Source organism: Misgurnus anguillicaudatus, chromosome 18, assembly GCF_027580225.2.
Source record: "Misgurnus anguillicaudatus chromosome 18, ASM2758022v2, whole genome shotgun sequence".
Lineage (NCBI taxonomy): Eukaryota > Metazoa > Chordata > Actinopteri > Cypriniformes > Cobitidae > Misgurnus > Misgurnus anguillicaudatus.
In genome coordinates this window covers 30,054,204-30,070,770 of record NC_073354.2, presented here as the reverse complement: position 1 = coordinate 30,070,770, position 16,567 = coordinate 30,054,204, and the positions used below count along the sequence as shown (strand labels likewise).

Below are 16,567 nucleotides of genomic sequence, written 5' to 3'. Positions count from 1 at the left end.
AATAGTAGAACTTCAGCCTAAATGCTAGCATATAGCATTAATTAGCATGTAGCGCTAACTCAGAAATCACAACTTCGTTTTTAGCATTTTAACAACTTTGTAATTAATTTAATGTTACGGGCCTACCTCTCGACTGTAACATCTAAGTCAGTGTTATTTTGAGATTGGCCTGTTTTCCATCAGTCTTTTGCTTGCACGAGGTTTACATAAAAATTAGGAAACAAACGCATTTGAGGCTCACGATATGTAATTACCTTGTACAGAACTCTTATTATTCATCTTGATTAATACAGTTTTTTATTCTATGGCACCTTTAAATCCAAGGAATTCAATCACTCTGAAGGTCACCCTAACTCGGATGGTCATTCTAGACAGACATCTCAACGCAATCTTCATCCACCTATCTATTACTGCAAATTGCCAGCAGTTCAATGACCTTTCTCCTTGTGTTTTATCAAACGCAGAATTTCTCTGTTAAGTGTATTCAGGTGGTTTCAGTTCAGCGAATCATCTGCCTTCGCACCCTGCAGATGCAGGAACGTTATCGGCCTCATCAAATTAAATATGTCCAGAGAGGAAATAAAGGACATCTGGCAACCTGATTCTGCTTAAGGTGGATCTGATAATAACCGTGCACAGAAATTGAGTGTGAATGTGCGTGCATGTACACGCCTTTATGTGTCCATATTAAACCTTTCAGTAGAATTTAAAGTACTTTGAAATAGAATTTAAAGCATTATGAACTGTATTACAGAATTGTAAATAGTAAGACCAAGAAAAAAAAAATTGTTCATCTAAATATGAAAATTCTGTCATAATGTATTCACAGTTGTATATAACTTTGTTAAACACAGAAAAAAGTATGTATTAAAATTGTGAGACACATACGGAGCCCCTAAGGGGACATGGAGCAAAAGTTAAATAAAGTTTAGTTACACTTGCGCATAGGAAACTATCGCGTGAAATTATTGATCTTAGTTCCTTACCATCTTTAAACTTCTTGCGATTTTCTTTACAACTGAAAGTGTCTGACACACTTCCAGTCTATCTGGGGTTTTTTTTGCGTAGTGTATTTCTGTATAATGTGAGAGCTGAATTGCTGTCTGTGTTGATTCATTGCATTCTGTGTTCAGTGGAGAAGTGACAGATTACAGCATTTCCATTACAAAGCCCAAACAGATTGGTTTAGATTCCCAGCCACTGCTATTGTGATTCAACACTTGTGGACTGTCACTAACCCTTGAGACAGCACTCAATCTGTGAGACAGACAGAAAAAGAGAGACAGCACGTTTATTATGTCACAATTCTCCCGTACTGCCTGCGGTCAAGTGATTCTCTAGTATAAGGATGTGACATTAGTGCAGAAAAACAAGGTTTATCTTAAGCTAGTCTCTCTGTAAATATGTGTGTCCACATGTGTCACATCTTCTATGCCAGTAGTTTCCAACCTGGGGTCCGGGTCTCCTTAGCGGGGCGCCAGAGTATACGAGGGGGCGCGTGATCCGATATAAAATGTTCCACTAAAGAATATTTAGTTGCCGGAAAAACAGTCATTGTCAGGGAAGCATTTTCTCTTAAAGAGTTAACTCTTCAGTGGTGGGAAAAGAGTTAAAGAACATAAACTTTAGCTGTTAACTGAATGCATGGTTTCTGATTCAGAACATTGTATGATTTCAAAAATTATTAAAAATTATTTTTTGTTTTTTTCATTCTTCTGTGTGATCCTGTTGGAAGGACACTAAAGACATTGTTCCCTAACAAAGTCCCTAACATTATTGCATTTCAGCAACGGTTGTTGATCCTTTTTAACGAATCATTTCAATCACAATTCGTATGATTTAGCCTCAGTTGGTGGCACATTGGTAGCAGTGCAATGGTCATGGGTTTGATCCAAGGAAACACTTTATTTACACATTATTTTCAAGAAAACATTTTCTTAGTATTTTTGTCTTGTTACAAATATCAAAAAATTCTGAAATTAAGATGCTTTTTCTTGATGAGCAAAATGACCCAAGAAAATAATTCTAGTTTTTAGACCAAAAATGTCAAATTTAAGTGATTTTGTGCATAAAACAAGCAAAAAAATCTGCCAATTGGGTAAGCAAAAAAATCTTGAACATTTTTCTTAAACACTAAATTCAAGAAAAATTTGCTAACCCCATTGGCAGATTTATTTGCTTGTTTTATGCAGAAAACCACTTAAATTTGATATTTTTGGCCTAAAAACTAGAGTTATTTTCTTGGGTCGTTTTGTTCATCAAGAAAAAGCATCTTAATTTAAGAATGTTTAGATATTTTTACTGAAAACAAGACAAAAATACTAAGCAGAAAGTCATTTTTTGCAGTGTAGTGATAAAGTTATAAAGTGTTTTGGATTGAAACGCTGCCAGATGTGTGAATGTGTCTGGATTGTGAATGTGTCTGGACTCTGGACTGTGAGCAGTAGATCACGCTAGTTTTCAAGATATTTTTTTGTAATTTATGTCAAAAAAAAATCTAAATTAAGTTCAATTCAAAAGACGTGTATTGTATTTCACATTTATCCGTACGACCACATTTGTTCATTTTTGTACGATTTGCTTCTGCCCCTGTGACGTTGCGGTTAGGGTTAGGCTTTAATAATTGATTTTTCAACGTTTTTCAGATTCGCTTTGTACGAATTCATATGAATTAGCCAACTCGGAAAATGCAGGTACTTACGAATTCCTGTAAGATCATGCGGTGAATTTTTATAGTGCATGATACAACATCTAATCCTTTCAGTAATATTTATTTGTTTGTGTGATTGTCCCTTACGAAAATTAACCACGGTGTTTTAATCAATACGCCAAAAACCATGTTTACAACAAAAATCGTTGTTATTCTGCTCTGTAATTAAAAGCATGCCATGACATGTTTAGTAAGTATTCCTCTGCTCTTTCCTTGTCATTCTCAAGGACCATTATGTCATTTGCACAGTCACTATCAGAGAGCACAATATACCAGCAGTCTCATATCCATCCATGACAGTGAAGCCTGCTCAGATTATCAGCAACCATATAGACGTTTCTGCGCCAGTGTCATGTGGTGAGACCATTTCCCCTCTCAAGGTTGTCTTGGTGCCAAAGTCATTAAAGCAGCCCGTTTATTGACTCGCTCAGATAAAACCAGCGCTCTCATCGGTAAAGGACGATGAAACATACTCTCACAGCTCCCTTCTATCAGCTCTCGGAGTGCTGGAAAGGTAAACATGATCTTCTGGAGACGCTAGTGCAGACAATGTGATGAGTCAACTGTCTGCTCGAGTCCATTTATAACAGAGACTGACCTTTTTGTTGGTCCCACTAGTACAGAGCACTCACATGCTATATTTTTCCAATCTTACCCTGATTTAGATTGCTTTATTACACGGACGTCTGGTATATGTGATTGGTCAATTGCAGCATTCGGTGGTCAGATATTTGTGTGATGTATTGCTTTAAGTAAAAGAGGATCAAACAGCCAGGGCTGCAGATTCCTACTGTACACTCCAAAAAATAAAGGTTCATAATAGGGGTGCAACATATCACAAAACCCACGGTTCGGATCACATTATGTTTTTTGAGGCACGAATCTGATCATTTTTCGGATCAGCAAAAAAAAGTATGGGAAAAATCTAATAACAAATCAAGAAATTACAAACATTTATAAAAAAGAACAAAGTTGCACATTACGTAAGGTCTGAAATCATTAGGTACACAAATCAAATGAATAATAACACTGTCTTTATTGTGTTAATTAAATGTAATTATTATTTTTTTAAAGCTTCAGAAGTGATTTTATCTTTGTCTTGGGTTGTTTGATTACAATTAATGACACAGACTTAAGGTCAATTGAGGTTACTGTCTCTTTAAGACCAAACATGCACAGACTGCATATCTCTCCATGTGTGCACTACTCGGTGCCCTTAAACGCGCGCACACACACAGACAGAGGGCAAATTACAAACGGCGCAGCATAAACAGACATCCCACATAAAAACTTTACATTGTTTTTCATTGCTCTATTAGCAAAATAATAGAGTATTTTAGTATTTTAATGAGAGAGAGTAGCACAACTCTCTAAAGTTTACACATCAAGAGTTCTGATCTTTAATATGATTACGTCTGACTCGAGCTGGACCGGGCGCGGATCAACTGCAATCCGTTGCAGCACTAGTTCCTAAAAGGTTCTTTGTTAGGCTGTATGGTCCCATAAACAACCATTAACTCTTTCCCCCATTGATGAGTTATCTCGTCAATTAAGAGAAAACATTTGCATAAAAAAGTGTTCCTGATGAGTTATGTTGATCTGTAATACCGCGATTATCCACTAGATGGCTCTTACCCAATTTATAAAAAATTATTTACTAATTTTAAACTCTGTGTATGTTTTGATAATCATTCTGAATCTGATCTCTAACAAAATTCCTTCACAAAAATGCAATTATTTCAGTTTTTTGCTAAAAAAATATTTTTTTAAGAAAAATACCCAGAGTTTATAAGCAGAGAAAAAAATATAGATAGGATGAAAGTTTTTTCCCCATTTTGTTTGTTTGAAAACAGAGGGTCTGTTCTTTCATTTGATATATTTGTATGTTTATATATTTTTAAAAGAAAAATTTCCTGGAAGGCATTTTGTGAAACTTTTGTGAAAGTCACAATGCTGCCGGGCAACTTTTAAAAAAATGCTGCCGGGGAATGAGTTAAGTTCCGTCCAGATGCGTAACTGCGACAAGGCACACGCGTCCGATAAAACCGTCTTTTATCATAAAGTGCTGTGAGACACGTTCCAACCCAGTCTCACGGCAAGTCATGTTATAGTCACAAAATATTTGATTAATTTATTTGTGTTTGTGGCATGATATTCTGCTTTTTTGTTCCATTGAGCACGAATGTCTTTTTCGTGACAATTATTTAAAAATAGGAAAAAAAAGAAAACAATATAAAATGACACAAAAGTCATGCCACAGACAGAAAAACTATATTTATAGAAATTTGCCATGAAAAAGACATTCGTGCTCAAGGCACAAAAAAGCTGAATTTGGTGCCATGAACATGAATAAATTAATCAAATATTTTGTGACTATAACACGACTTGTTATAGTCGTGTTATAGGGTAGTTTATACATGAATAAAAGATCATGAAAATGTTTTATTAATTTATTAACTTAGATATTTTACATTGTTGCTTAATTTTATTTAGCCAGTAAAATTATTGCATTTTTCTCAAATAATCAATATCGATTAGTTCTAATAAACAGCCATGTAAGTGGTATAAACCTCCCTCGAGACACATCAGCATTGCTGACTTATACATGGAGTAATTTCTGACTAAACAATGTTTTGTATTCTAATAGACATTTTGCTCGTATGGTTTGTCATCTAAACAGTAAGTGAAGTGCGTGAACATCTGGCATCAGAAACAAAAATAGCCTCCTAAATTTAGAAGGTTTTTTTGTTGACTGTTAAAATGATGTCAGTCTGAGATATTAATAATACACTCGTCACGAGTGGGCAAATACACCTCATCTCTTTGTCTCTCTTGCTGCCCATCTTATTTTAGACCTCCTGCTTTTATTCCCTCAATGGTTATGCTGTGTATGACGCGACTGCTTATAAATCTGCAGCGCTGAGTCACACTGCTGTCCTGTTTTGTAACCATCAGCCAACCTTCCCACTAATATATTGCCTGCCACTATCTGACTAAGTGACACAAATACTGTTAGAGGGAGACAGACATTCAATAATAAGCTGTTGGATTTGCCTACGGCAGTTCAGCTGTGAATTGTGCTGCGATCCCAAGGTCATGGGTTAAAATACCAGGCAACACAGTATATATACTGTAAATGTATGGTATAATGCAGCTGTGTGGCACATAAAATGTTTTAGAGGAAAAATGTATGGCTTCCAACTTTTATTGCTCATACTGTATGTTGCTTATTCATTTGATGGTTTTTTAGGTGTTTCATTTAAGTATCAACATAGTAGCTTAAAGGTGCAGTGTGTAATTTTTAGAAGGATCTCTTGACAGAAATGCAAAATAATATACAAAACTATATTATCGGGGGTGTATACAGACCTTTTTATAATGAACTGTTATGTTTTTATTACCTTAGAACGAGACGTTTTATCTAAAGGGTCCCCTTACGTGGAAGTCGCCATTTTGTGCTGCCATGTTTCTACAGAAGCCCTAACGGACAAACTTTTTTTACTAAGTTGTCTCCGACGATAATGTTTTTCTGGTGGTGGCTACCGTAGCTTCTCTATGCGTTTTAAAAGCGAGGGGTGAGCAGTGGACTGAGCCGTTGGTTGCAATTTGCAACCTCACCACTAGATGCTAATAAAATGTACACACTGCACCTTTAAGAGAAATAAAAAATAGAAACAAATGAGACCATTTTAAAAATGCTTCGAAAAGTGTACAGCTGTAAAATAAATGTAGATGGATATAAGCTGGATTTGTGCAAATGTAACAAGAAATGTGAGATGTTATATTGTGAGCTCAGTTTGTGACATTGTTGATCTGTTCGGAAACCCCAATGGAGACATTTTGTGAGATTTGTGTGTATTTTTCTTTGTATAGAAGACTTAAAGGGACACTCCACTTTTTTTGAAAATATGCTTATTTTCCAGCTTCCCTAGAGATAAAGGTTTGTTTCTTAACGTTTTGGAATCCATTCAGTCGATCTCCAGGTCTGGCGGTATTACATTTAGCATAGCTTAGCATAATCCATTGAATCTGATTAGACCATTAGCATCTCGCTAAAAAATAACCAAAGAGTTTGGATATTTTTCTTATTTTAAACGTGACTTTTCTGTAGTTACGTTGTGTACTAAGACCGACGGAAAATTTAAAGTTGCAATTTTCTAGGCCAATATGGCTACTATACTCTCATTCTGGCGTAATAATTAAGGACTGCTGCTGTAACATGACTGCAGCAGGCGTAGTGATATTACGCAGTGCCCGAAAATAGTCTCCTTCTATTGAAAGTTACTAAGGGGACTATTTTGGGCAGTGCGTAATATCACTACGCCTGCTGCAGGCATGTTACAACAGCAAAGTCCTTGATTATTATGCCAGAATGACAGTATAGTTCCTAGCCATATCGCCTAGAAAATCGCAACTTGTAATTTTCCGTCAGTCTTAGATCACGATGTAACTACAGAAGAGTCAAGTTTTAAATAGGAAAAATATCCATACTCTTTGGTTGTTTTTAGCACTATGCTAATCAGATTCAATGGATTGTGCTAAGCTATGCTAAAAGTGGTAGCGCCAGACCCGGATATCAGCTGAATGGATTTCAAAAAAGGTAAAAACCAAATGTTTAACTCTAGGGGAGCTGGAAAATGTGGAGTGTACCTTTAAGCAAAGTTTGCCTTTCATTTTACTGAGATATCAAATGCATCTCATGTGCAATTACTCATTTAGTGAGACGAATAGGATGCAGTGTATGACTAAATAAGCGCAGCTTTGGCGAGCAAGCCTTCATAAAAGAGGCAGTGATGTCATCGCATGGAGCGAGTGAGTAGGGGGGGCTCACGCTTCACTAGCTCGCCCGCCCGCCCGCTCTTGTAGAACTGCCGAGAGCGCACACACGCTCAGAGTTACAGCAAGCTTTTCAGAGCAGGAAACCAGCACATCTAAACACAGAGCCTCGCGTGCATCCAGACACGCTCCGCACACACTGTCTGTCAGGGGCCGGACATCTCTGAACGCTGAGTGAGGCCAGCATGCCCTCCAGAAGCGTGGACTGTAATATCTCCACCCTCATCGCCTGTGCGGTGGACGTGGAAGTGTTCACCTATCAAGAGGTCAAGGTAGGGCAGAAACATCAAGCGTGACTGCATGTTTTTATTAGGATATATGGATCACGCTGATTTAGAGAGATATTTAGGCGGTGTTACTCGCTCATTCATCATTTTGAAGTACAAATAAAAAACGTTAAAATGTTTAGACTTGGGAACAGTAAATTCAGGCTGGATACTTTAAAATAAAGTACACAACATAAGATGTTTTAATCATGTGAATTTTAAAAGTGGGTTGTTTCAACTTTATCTCAGATGAAAATTTATCCCAAACAAAATTTTAAATGCGCAGACATTGCTCTTTCTTAGCTGAGAAGATTTGGTCTCTAACGTTTGTTTGTCTTACATTTAATATGCATAAATAAGACAATTGTTGACATTTTAGAGAATTAAGAGATGTAATATTAATATGTGACCCTGGACCACATTCATAAGTAACAAGGGTGTATTTGTAGCAGTAGACAACAATACATTGTATATGTCACAATTATATATTTTTTTAATCATTAGGAGAAAAAGATCATGTTTTATCAAGATATTTTGAAAATGTAAAATGTATTTATCATTAGTAATACGTGTTGCTAAGGACTTCATTTGGACAACTTTAAAGGAAAACACCACAGTTTTTCAATATTTTACTATTTTCTTACCTGAACTTAGACGAATTAATACATGCCTATCTTTTTCAATGCGTGCACTTAATCTTTGTATAGCGTGTCGTGAATGTATTAGCATTTAGCCTAGCCCCATTCATTCCTAAGGATCCAAACGGGGATGAATTTAGAAGCCACCAAACAACACTTCCATGTTTTCCCTATTTAAAGACTGTTACATGAGTAGTTACACGAGTAAGTATGGTGGCACAAAATAAAACTTTGTTTGGAGCCATAGGAATGAATGGGTGGGGCTAGGCTAAATGCTAACACATTCAAGAAGCGCTGTACAAAGATTAAAAGTGCATGCATTGAAAAAACGTAAAGTATGTATTCATTAATCTAAGTTGAGGTAAGAACATAGTAAAATATTGTGTTGTTTTCCTTTAAAGGCGGGGTGCATGATTTTTGAAAAACACTTGTAGCCAATCAGCAGTAAGGTGCGTGTCTACTAAATGACATCATTGACTGGGTTGCATATGTGTGTGGCGGGTCTATCAAAAGAAGGTCCAGATTCTATTGGGGTAGGGCGTGTTCGTTAAGGTGATTTCAAATATCAACATTGGCTTTCAGAGATCACGCACCCCGACTTTAAAGGTGATTTTTTTTCAATATTTTCATTTTTTGCACCCTCAGATTCCAGATTTTTCAAATAGTTGTATCTCCGAAAAATGTTGTCCAATCCTAACTGTGGGTTCACACCAGCCACGTATGAGGCGTCAAATTCGCGTCTACCATGTCTAGTTTGCCGCTTGAACATTTTGATTTTACTCGCTTCATTCGCGCGTGAAATTCAAATCATGGCGACATTAACATGGACATTTGCGTCATGGGAGGGGCTTCTGCGACTCTGCTCGCTTCCTGTAATCACATCACTACTAGAGCAAGCTCCTGATTGGTTAACGCGGCGCGTTTTTCCGCCAAATGTCAAATTTGTCAACTCGCACGTTTCCCGCGGCAACGCTCAATTCGTGCTGCACTAAACGGCTCATTCGCGCCGCGAGACCTCCAGATGCACATCAACGTGTCTTCACATTGACTTAACATTGAAATCACTCGCGCTTGACACCTCTACCGCGGCTGTTGTGAACGCAGCATTACAAACCATACATCAATGGAAGGTCTATTTCTTTCTTTTTCTTCTTTTATTGTTTTTTGATAATGTATAAATATCAATTTTAAAAAAATTACCCTTATGACTGGTTTTGTAGTCCAGGGTCACATATTATGACTAGATTTTGTTAAGAAATGAGTCAATATTTAAATCGTTTAATAAAAATTGAGATCAGTTATTGTTGAGAGATTTTCCTCTAAAACTCCTCTAAGAAACGTGAGATCACCAGGGTCTCTTTCATCCGAAAAAAACTTTATTTATTCAATATAAATGATCATTGCTGTTTAGGGGGATCATTGCTGTGTTTTTCTCAGATAAAGACAAACAAAAAGCTTGTGAACTAAAAGCTTGTGCTCTAATAAGAGAGGAACGTTTCATCTCGTGTCTTCGAGTGAATGTTCTTGTAAACTGGCCTCTTTAAATGATTTTCTGTCGAATGTTTTTCTGCTACCCGCTGGTTATATTGCACTCAGAGGTATTTGTCTGTGAGCAGGTATGCAATGAGTCACACTGTTGTTGTGACAGCTCTTTCATTCACACTACACACCATTCATTAGGAAAAATCACTTTCTTTTGGATACATCATTTTTCTGCCCCTCTCCCCATCTTTCTCTGAATTCTGTGATGCTCGCATCTTCCTGTCAGACCTTTAGGGTCGTTATTGATGTCACATGCTAAATTTGGATTGGTGTTTGCGTTCAAGCTCTAATGGTTCACTGCAGCTGGTCTGGAAGCAGTAAAATGTCCTGGTGTAATACCTGCGTGGTGACCAGGGTCAAATCTGGTCAGGCCAGAGAGATCTTTGGTGTATTTTGTCACCTGACAGCATAGCGACTATGTTTGGTATTTTAATGGAAAATGTAAGGAATGTTTTCAAAGATCCATCTGTCTGGAGTGGAGGGAATAGAAATAGAAAGGAATTTTTGTCATCATGGAAGCATTTACAAAGGAAAAATTCACGTCTGTAATGTTTTTCAGAGCGGATGTAGAATGGGACTTGGTTACATTAGGACTTTATTGAATTGTATACAACTATACAAAATTACTTACAACGGAAATAGGACTGCACGATTTGGGTAATTTTTCCCATTGCGGTTATTGATGCTTATATTGCGATGTGCGATTGCGATTATACTAAATTGTATCATGAGTCAACTTGATGGGTTTTAAGGAAAATCCACACACAGTTTAGTGATAATGCTAAAATGTGTATTTGTAAAACTAGAAATGTTTTCGTATTGCCACGTGATGTAGCAACTGCTCAGTGTCAGTAATCCTAAATCCAAAATACCGCCATACAACAGACGTAGAGGGTTTTTTAGCTACCAGATCACTGTCAACCTCCTCTGCATCCATCTTCACTCTGGTATAAGTGACGACACACACCACACACGTGCATGCCACACGTGCACTGCCTTTTTTGTTCGTTTTTCTTTCTTTTTTTAAACAGCAAGGAAAATCATCAAACTGTTATTAGAAAGTTTGTGTTAACAAGTCCACACATTTATTTATTTAATATAATTGCAACATTTTGCTGTCATATAATTGCACAGGCTGACATCACGATTGCGATTGCGATGCGATTAATTGTGCAGCACTAAGCGGAAACAACAATTTCAGTACTAGAGGATGTTGTTTTTTTGTGTTACTTAAATGATGTGAACCAATGAGTTGTTTACAACACAACCAAGATATTTCTATGCAACAAGGTATGAGACAGGCCCGGATTGGCTAATTGAGAGGACCAGGAGAATTACCGGTGGGCCGGTCTGTTTTTTTTTGCCACGAGGTCCGGTGTTGTCATGCCACCGGGTTGAAGGTTGCTGTACTTGAATAATACCAGTGGTGGCTCGTCGTGACTGCTCTTCAGAGAGTCGCAAATTCAAAATATGTGTTCAAGTGTCATGTGTTTTGCTCGTGTTTTCAAAATATGTGAACCAGTGCACCACATGTTTTGTCAAAATAAGTGCCTGCTGCACACGCGTCAAAACCATTTATGATAAAAGAGATGCTCACGTTCACAAAATACACACAGGACACTCCATTAACAGTAAACTCTGATAACGCATAAAATTATGCGAGTATCTGGCAAACGCGAGCGTCTCTTTTATCATAAACCCTTTAGACATGTCTGCAGCAGGCACTTATTTTGACACGTGATGCACATAAGTTCACTCGACGCGCCGAACACATATTTTAAAATTACAAACCACACACATGATGGGCTACATCAGTGTTTCTCAAACTTTTTCAGCCCAAGGACCACTTTATCTTCCAATTTTTTTCTGAGGACCACCTAACAAAATCTCACTCTAACACGCCCCCCAAAAAACAACATAATAGGAAGGATAAGCTAAATTTAAGTTTAATATGCAACTGTTTCAAGTCAAAAACTAATTTTTTAAACACAAATGCAATGCTATGTTCAGAAATTATTATATGAATTTTATTTCATTAGAAAAAGTAAATGTGAAATGAGTTGCAGCTTAATTTGAACAACAAACTGCACATGTGAAAAAAAACTGCAATAAACATACTATAACAGCCTAGGTCCAACTTAATGTTATTCCAAAGAGCCCTTAGTTTAAAACTGAGGGGGTGGGTATATGAGGTTTATGATTGTAACTATGGTAACAATAAAATTAGGGATGCACGATTTATCTGCTTATTTTTAATATTATCGGTTATCGGTCTTAAAGCAAAATTAGGCAGATAAATGAAAGCCGATAAATGATGGATTATTTTGGTTTGTTGAACCACTTCACTTGCTCATTGCTGGCCATGTGGAGTTTTGATTGGTGCTTTTTGTGACATAGCACGAAGATGACACGTGTTGCGGGCTTAAGAAGAGTATGCTAGTCTAGCGCAAAGACAAGATGTCCGTGGTCTGCAAGTTTTTCATTGTGAAAATAATATGAATATTTATCAGCCTATAGATATCGGTTATTGGCCCCCAAATCTAAAGAGTTATCGGTTATCGGTATCGGCCAAAATTTCCATATCGGTGCATCCCTAAATAAAATGCTGGAAAAAATGTTCCCCTTAATGTCCAAAATCACAGAAATTACAGGAATTTTACACATGAAAGAAAAACTAGTACATTAGAAAACTAATAGATCTGTGGATTTTAGCTGCTTTCAGTTGACGCTTGATCCTAATTCTTTTGACTCCTCTTTGGTTTAGCCACCGATCCATTTTTACGTTATTGGCAAGAACTGATATCACAGTTTCACAAGTGCATTAAAAATCTACTTAAATAAGTGATGATTCTATAAACACTTGCCTAGTTTAGGTCATCTTTTGGACCACACTTTGAGAATTACTGGGCTACATACATGTTACGATGAACTTCGCATTGTGCGCCCTTGAAAAAAGAAGTCATCGGCCGCCACTGCTCATAAGCATCACTGCTAATGATTATAATAAGAACATGCAGTGTTTTCATCCTCTCTGTTTCTTGTCCTGCCTCTCAAGTTTCCAAGTCTGTGCCGCTTCTTAATGCTGAGTAAAAGCAGGGCGAGCAGCAGGCTTTTCACATTTATTTGCTCCACGCAGGGAACGTTGCAAGTCAGAAGGTCACTTTCATTTTTCTGTGTGCCACGGAGGTGACCTGCTTCCTCTAATAACAGTGTGGACATCTTATACTCTGCAGCGAAGTCTTAATTTCCTGTCATAACGGTTCAACGAATAGTCATCCAAATATTAGATCAGTACTTTTCCGTCCTTTGCCTTTGCAGACTGAGGGAACTATCAATAAGCATTTGATTGTCCACTGCTTGTTAGTGCCAGACTCTTGAAATAAATTGCGGTTTAATGTTGGCCATTATCTTATGTTGCAAAATGAGATCATTCTCTTTTGTCATGCTCAGGACTATCAAATCACAGACCAATTTGTTTTCCTCATGATTTGAGTATTCTCATCTGGAATCTTCAGACTGCAAGGATCAGTCACGGTTTATTATTATTAAACCCTGGGATGTATACTTAAGTTATATCTCAGTTGTTTCTCTTAGATATAATGAAAATAGTTACAGAGTGTAAAATAAAACTTTTGCTTATTTATTCTCTTCTCAGGCTACTTTAAAGGGGACATTTTATAAGACTTTTTAAAAAAGTAAAATAAACCTTACTGTCCCCAGAGTACGTATGTGAAGTCCTATCTCAAAATAGCATATAGGTAATTTATTATAGCAGGTTAAAATTGCCACTTTGTAGGTGTGAGAAAAAAATGTGCCATGCCGGTTTTGGGTGTGTCCTTTAAAATGCAGATAAGCTGATCTCTGCACTAAATGGCAGTGCCTTGGTTGGATAGTGCAGATTAAGGGGCGGTATTAAGATGATCCCCTTCTGACATCACAAAGGGAGCCAAATTTAAATGACCTATTTTTTCACATGCTTGCAGAGAATGGTTTATCGAAACTAAGTTACTGGGTTATTCTTTTACACATTTTCTAGTTTAATAGAAGCACTGGGGACCCATTTGTAGCACTTGGATATATCAAGAAGGCAAAAGCATCAAATTGTTTTATTTAAACGAACAATGAGGTAGGTTTTTTAATACAAGTTAACCTTTAAGCGTCAAAATTTAGTAAGCTTTGTCAGAGAAGTGTTAATAAACAGCACCAACAATGTCCTGTAGGCTGCCATTATCGAAATACGTACGTACAGTATAGACGGTTTCAGCAGTAACAACATAAGCAAGCGGCGTCTGTGATTAACACGTAACTTCCTGTAAACTGCGCTAAGAATAAATACAACAAAGTACTTTAAACGTAGTTTATTTATATAACAAGCAAAAAAATACAACAGGTAGGTTATCTAGGAAACCAAAACATTTTTCATTTTCTACGAGGTATTTGTTTTAAGAGTTCAGTTTAGCAAATAGTCAGACCTTTAAAAAAAAACTGAAACCGGAAGTAAAGGTCGGACCAGACGCATAACGCGTCACCGCACGTGCATCCGATGAAACGGTCTATAGTCACGTACATTTTTTTTTTATTTTTCGTGATACTGTCACGAATTTTCGTGTTTTTTTCGTGATCGTTTCACGAATTTCTGTTTACGTGTCATTGTCACGTATTGGTTACTCAACTGTTTTGTCCTATTTTCTTACCATTGTCGCTTCGGTTTACGGTTAATTTTACATAAAATGAAATCCAAACCCAATCCTAACGCCAGGCTACAATGGTTAGAAATATAAAAAATAAATCAGAAAGAAATAGTATAAACCAAAACTTAAAATGACATCCTAACGCAAACACCAAATCTAACCCTAAACCGAAATGACAATGGTTTGAAAATAGGAAAAAGCTGTTACCAATACGTGACAATGACACGTAAACAGAAATTTGTGATACTGTTACTTATAAAACACGGAAATTGACAGTACGTGACAGTATTACGAAAAAGAGTCTAAAATTTATGTGTCTATAGGTACGTATTTTCGTGAGACTGGGTTTTGTTTTGGCTATACTCATGCATGCCTATAGACTGAATTAACAAATCCGCATGACATCACCATTATTACACATTTGAGTTTATGTAGTTTACACAGACCCAGCACAGGTGTCATTATCAAAAACTTGCACTTGGAAACCCATGTTCAAAAGTTTGTCGACCCCGAAACGTCATTTTCATTTAAACATACTGCCAAAATGTTTAAAAACTTTCCCTGTTTTAGTTTGAAACCATTGTTTTGGATCCTCAGATATCTGGCTATGTTAGAGTATCTGAATTGGTATGGCAATTGCATTGGCACCACAAAGGTCATGGGTTTTATCGCCAGGGAACATAAAGCTTGAATGGACTAAGTCAATTTGGATAAAATACCTGCCAATGGCCTTAACCTAAAAAAAATGACATTTGAATGAAATATAACTAAAATCTGATAAGACCCCATCTCTTTAAAAGTGTAACCACACTGAGCAATAAAATGTACATACTGTCCCTTGTTACATTGGGTAAGGACAAAAACTCAGATTTAGGTAGAGGATATAAATCTGTCGCTTCACGCATAGTTCAGACATAATGTATACTCCACTGAGTCTCTTCTCTGTACCATTTCCACTGTAATATTTATTTTCAGATGTTTTCAGCGTCTGATAGATTGTCTCGCATGCTACGAAAATACGGTCCCTGTGCTAATACTCATCTCTGCAGTTTTAGGCTTGTATTCCCAAGAGAAGCATTGTGATGTTTTATAGTTGCACATTTTAAGAAGTTATATTTAGCCGAGGTCAAAGTTGAACACGAACATGAAGCGCTTAAGGGGATCTGGCTTAGGATCTGTTTAAGATAAATAGCGTTTCTCCATGAAAAGGAAGACTGTTTTTAAAAAGCTCCCCTTTCCTCCTCCCCTATTTGAGGCTAATTCATCTCCCAGCAAACAGAGGATCTGGTCTCGATTAAAAGCAGGGGACTGTTAAATTTGACATTCATTTCGAGATGAATGTTAAGGTTAGGCTCGGTTTATGTTTTTCCTTCTTCCACCCCCTGTTAAGGACCTTTTGCATGCCGCTAAATGAACAGTAAACACACGGCTTGGCTGAGGAACAGCTGTAATTGCTTTAATGCCCACATGCATACCACACCGCCCTCAATGAAGAGAGAAACAGCATAACACCTCGCTTTTTGTAGATATGAAGTACAGCTGCTTAATTCTAATGGAGCCTGTGCTCATACTGTATGTGGAAACCCAGCTATAAAATCATTTAGGGTGATTTCTAAAAAAATCATTAATGTAAAGAACATTATGTGAAAATATAACCTTGATATCTTTATTATTAATTGAGATTGAGATAATTTGATGCTCCAATAGATTATGAGCCTGGATTTCATAGACAGGGTCTCAAATCTCATGCATGTTTACTTCTTAGTATTGTCAGTTGATGCAGTTTGCTGTTTTTCCATCACCTAATCAATCTGAAATTAAGTGATGTGTTATTTTTAGCTTCTTTCTTATCACTGATGGATGTTTCTGTTAGGCAGAAAGCTG

General features: G+C 37.0%; 1 protein-coding gene across 2 annotated transcripts in view; it reads left to right on the top strand.

Annotated features, from left to right (window-relative positions):
• The window catches only part of rcan2 (regulator of calcineurin 2), a 98,513-nt gene that overhangs the window by 56,325 nt on the left and 25,621 nt on the right, over window positions 1–16,567 (top strand). The window contains exon 1 of one of the 2 annotated variants that reach the window (XM_055185580.2): window positions 7,553–7,818. The exons of the other annotated variant lie outside the window; for it this stretch is intronic. Coding sequence (XP_055041555.1) covers window positions 7,732–7,818 — 87 coding nt within the window. The 5' untranslated portion in view covers window positions 7,553–7,731. Of the gene's footprint in view, window positions 1–7,552; window positions 7,819–16,567 lie in introns of those variants that run through there. 2 annotated transcript variants of the gene reach the window in all.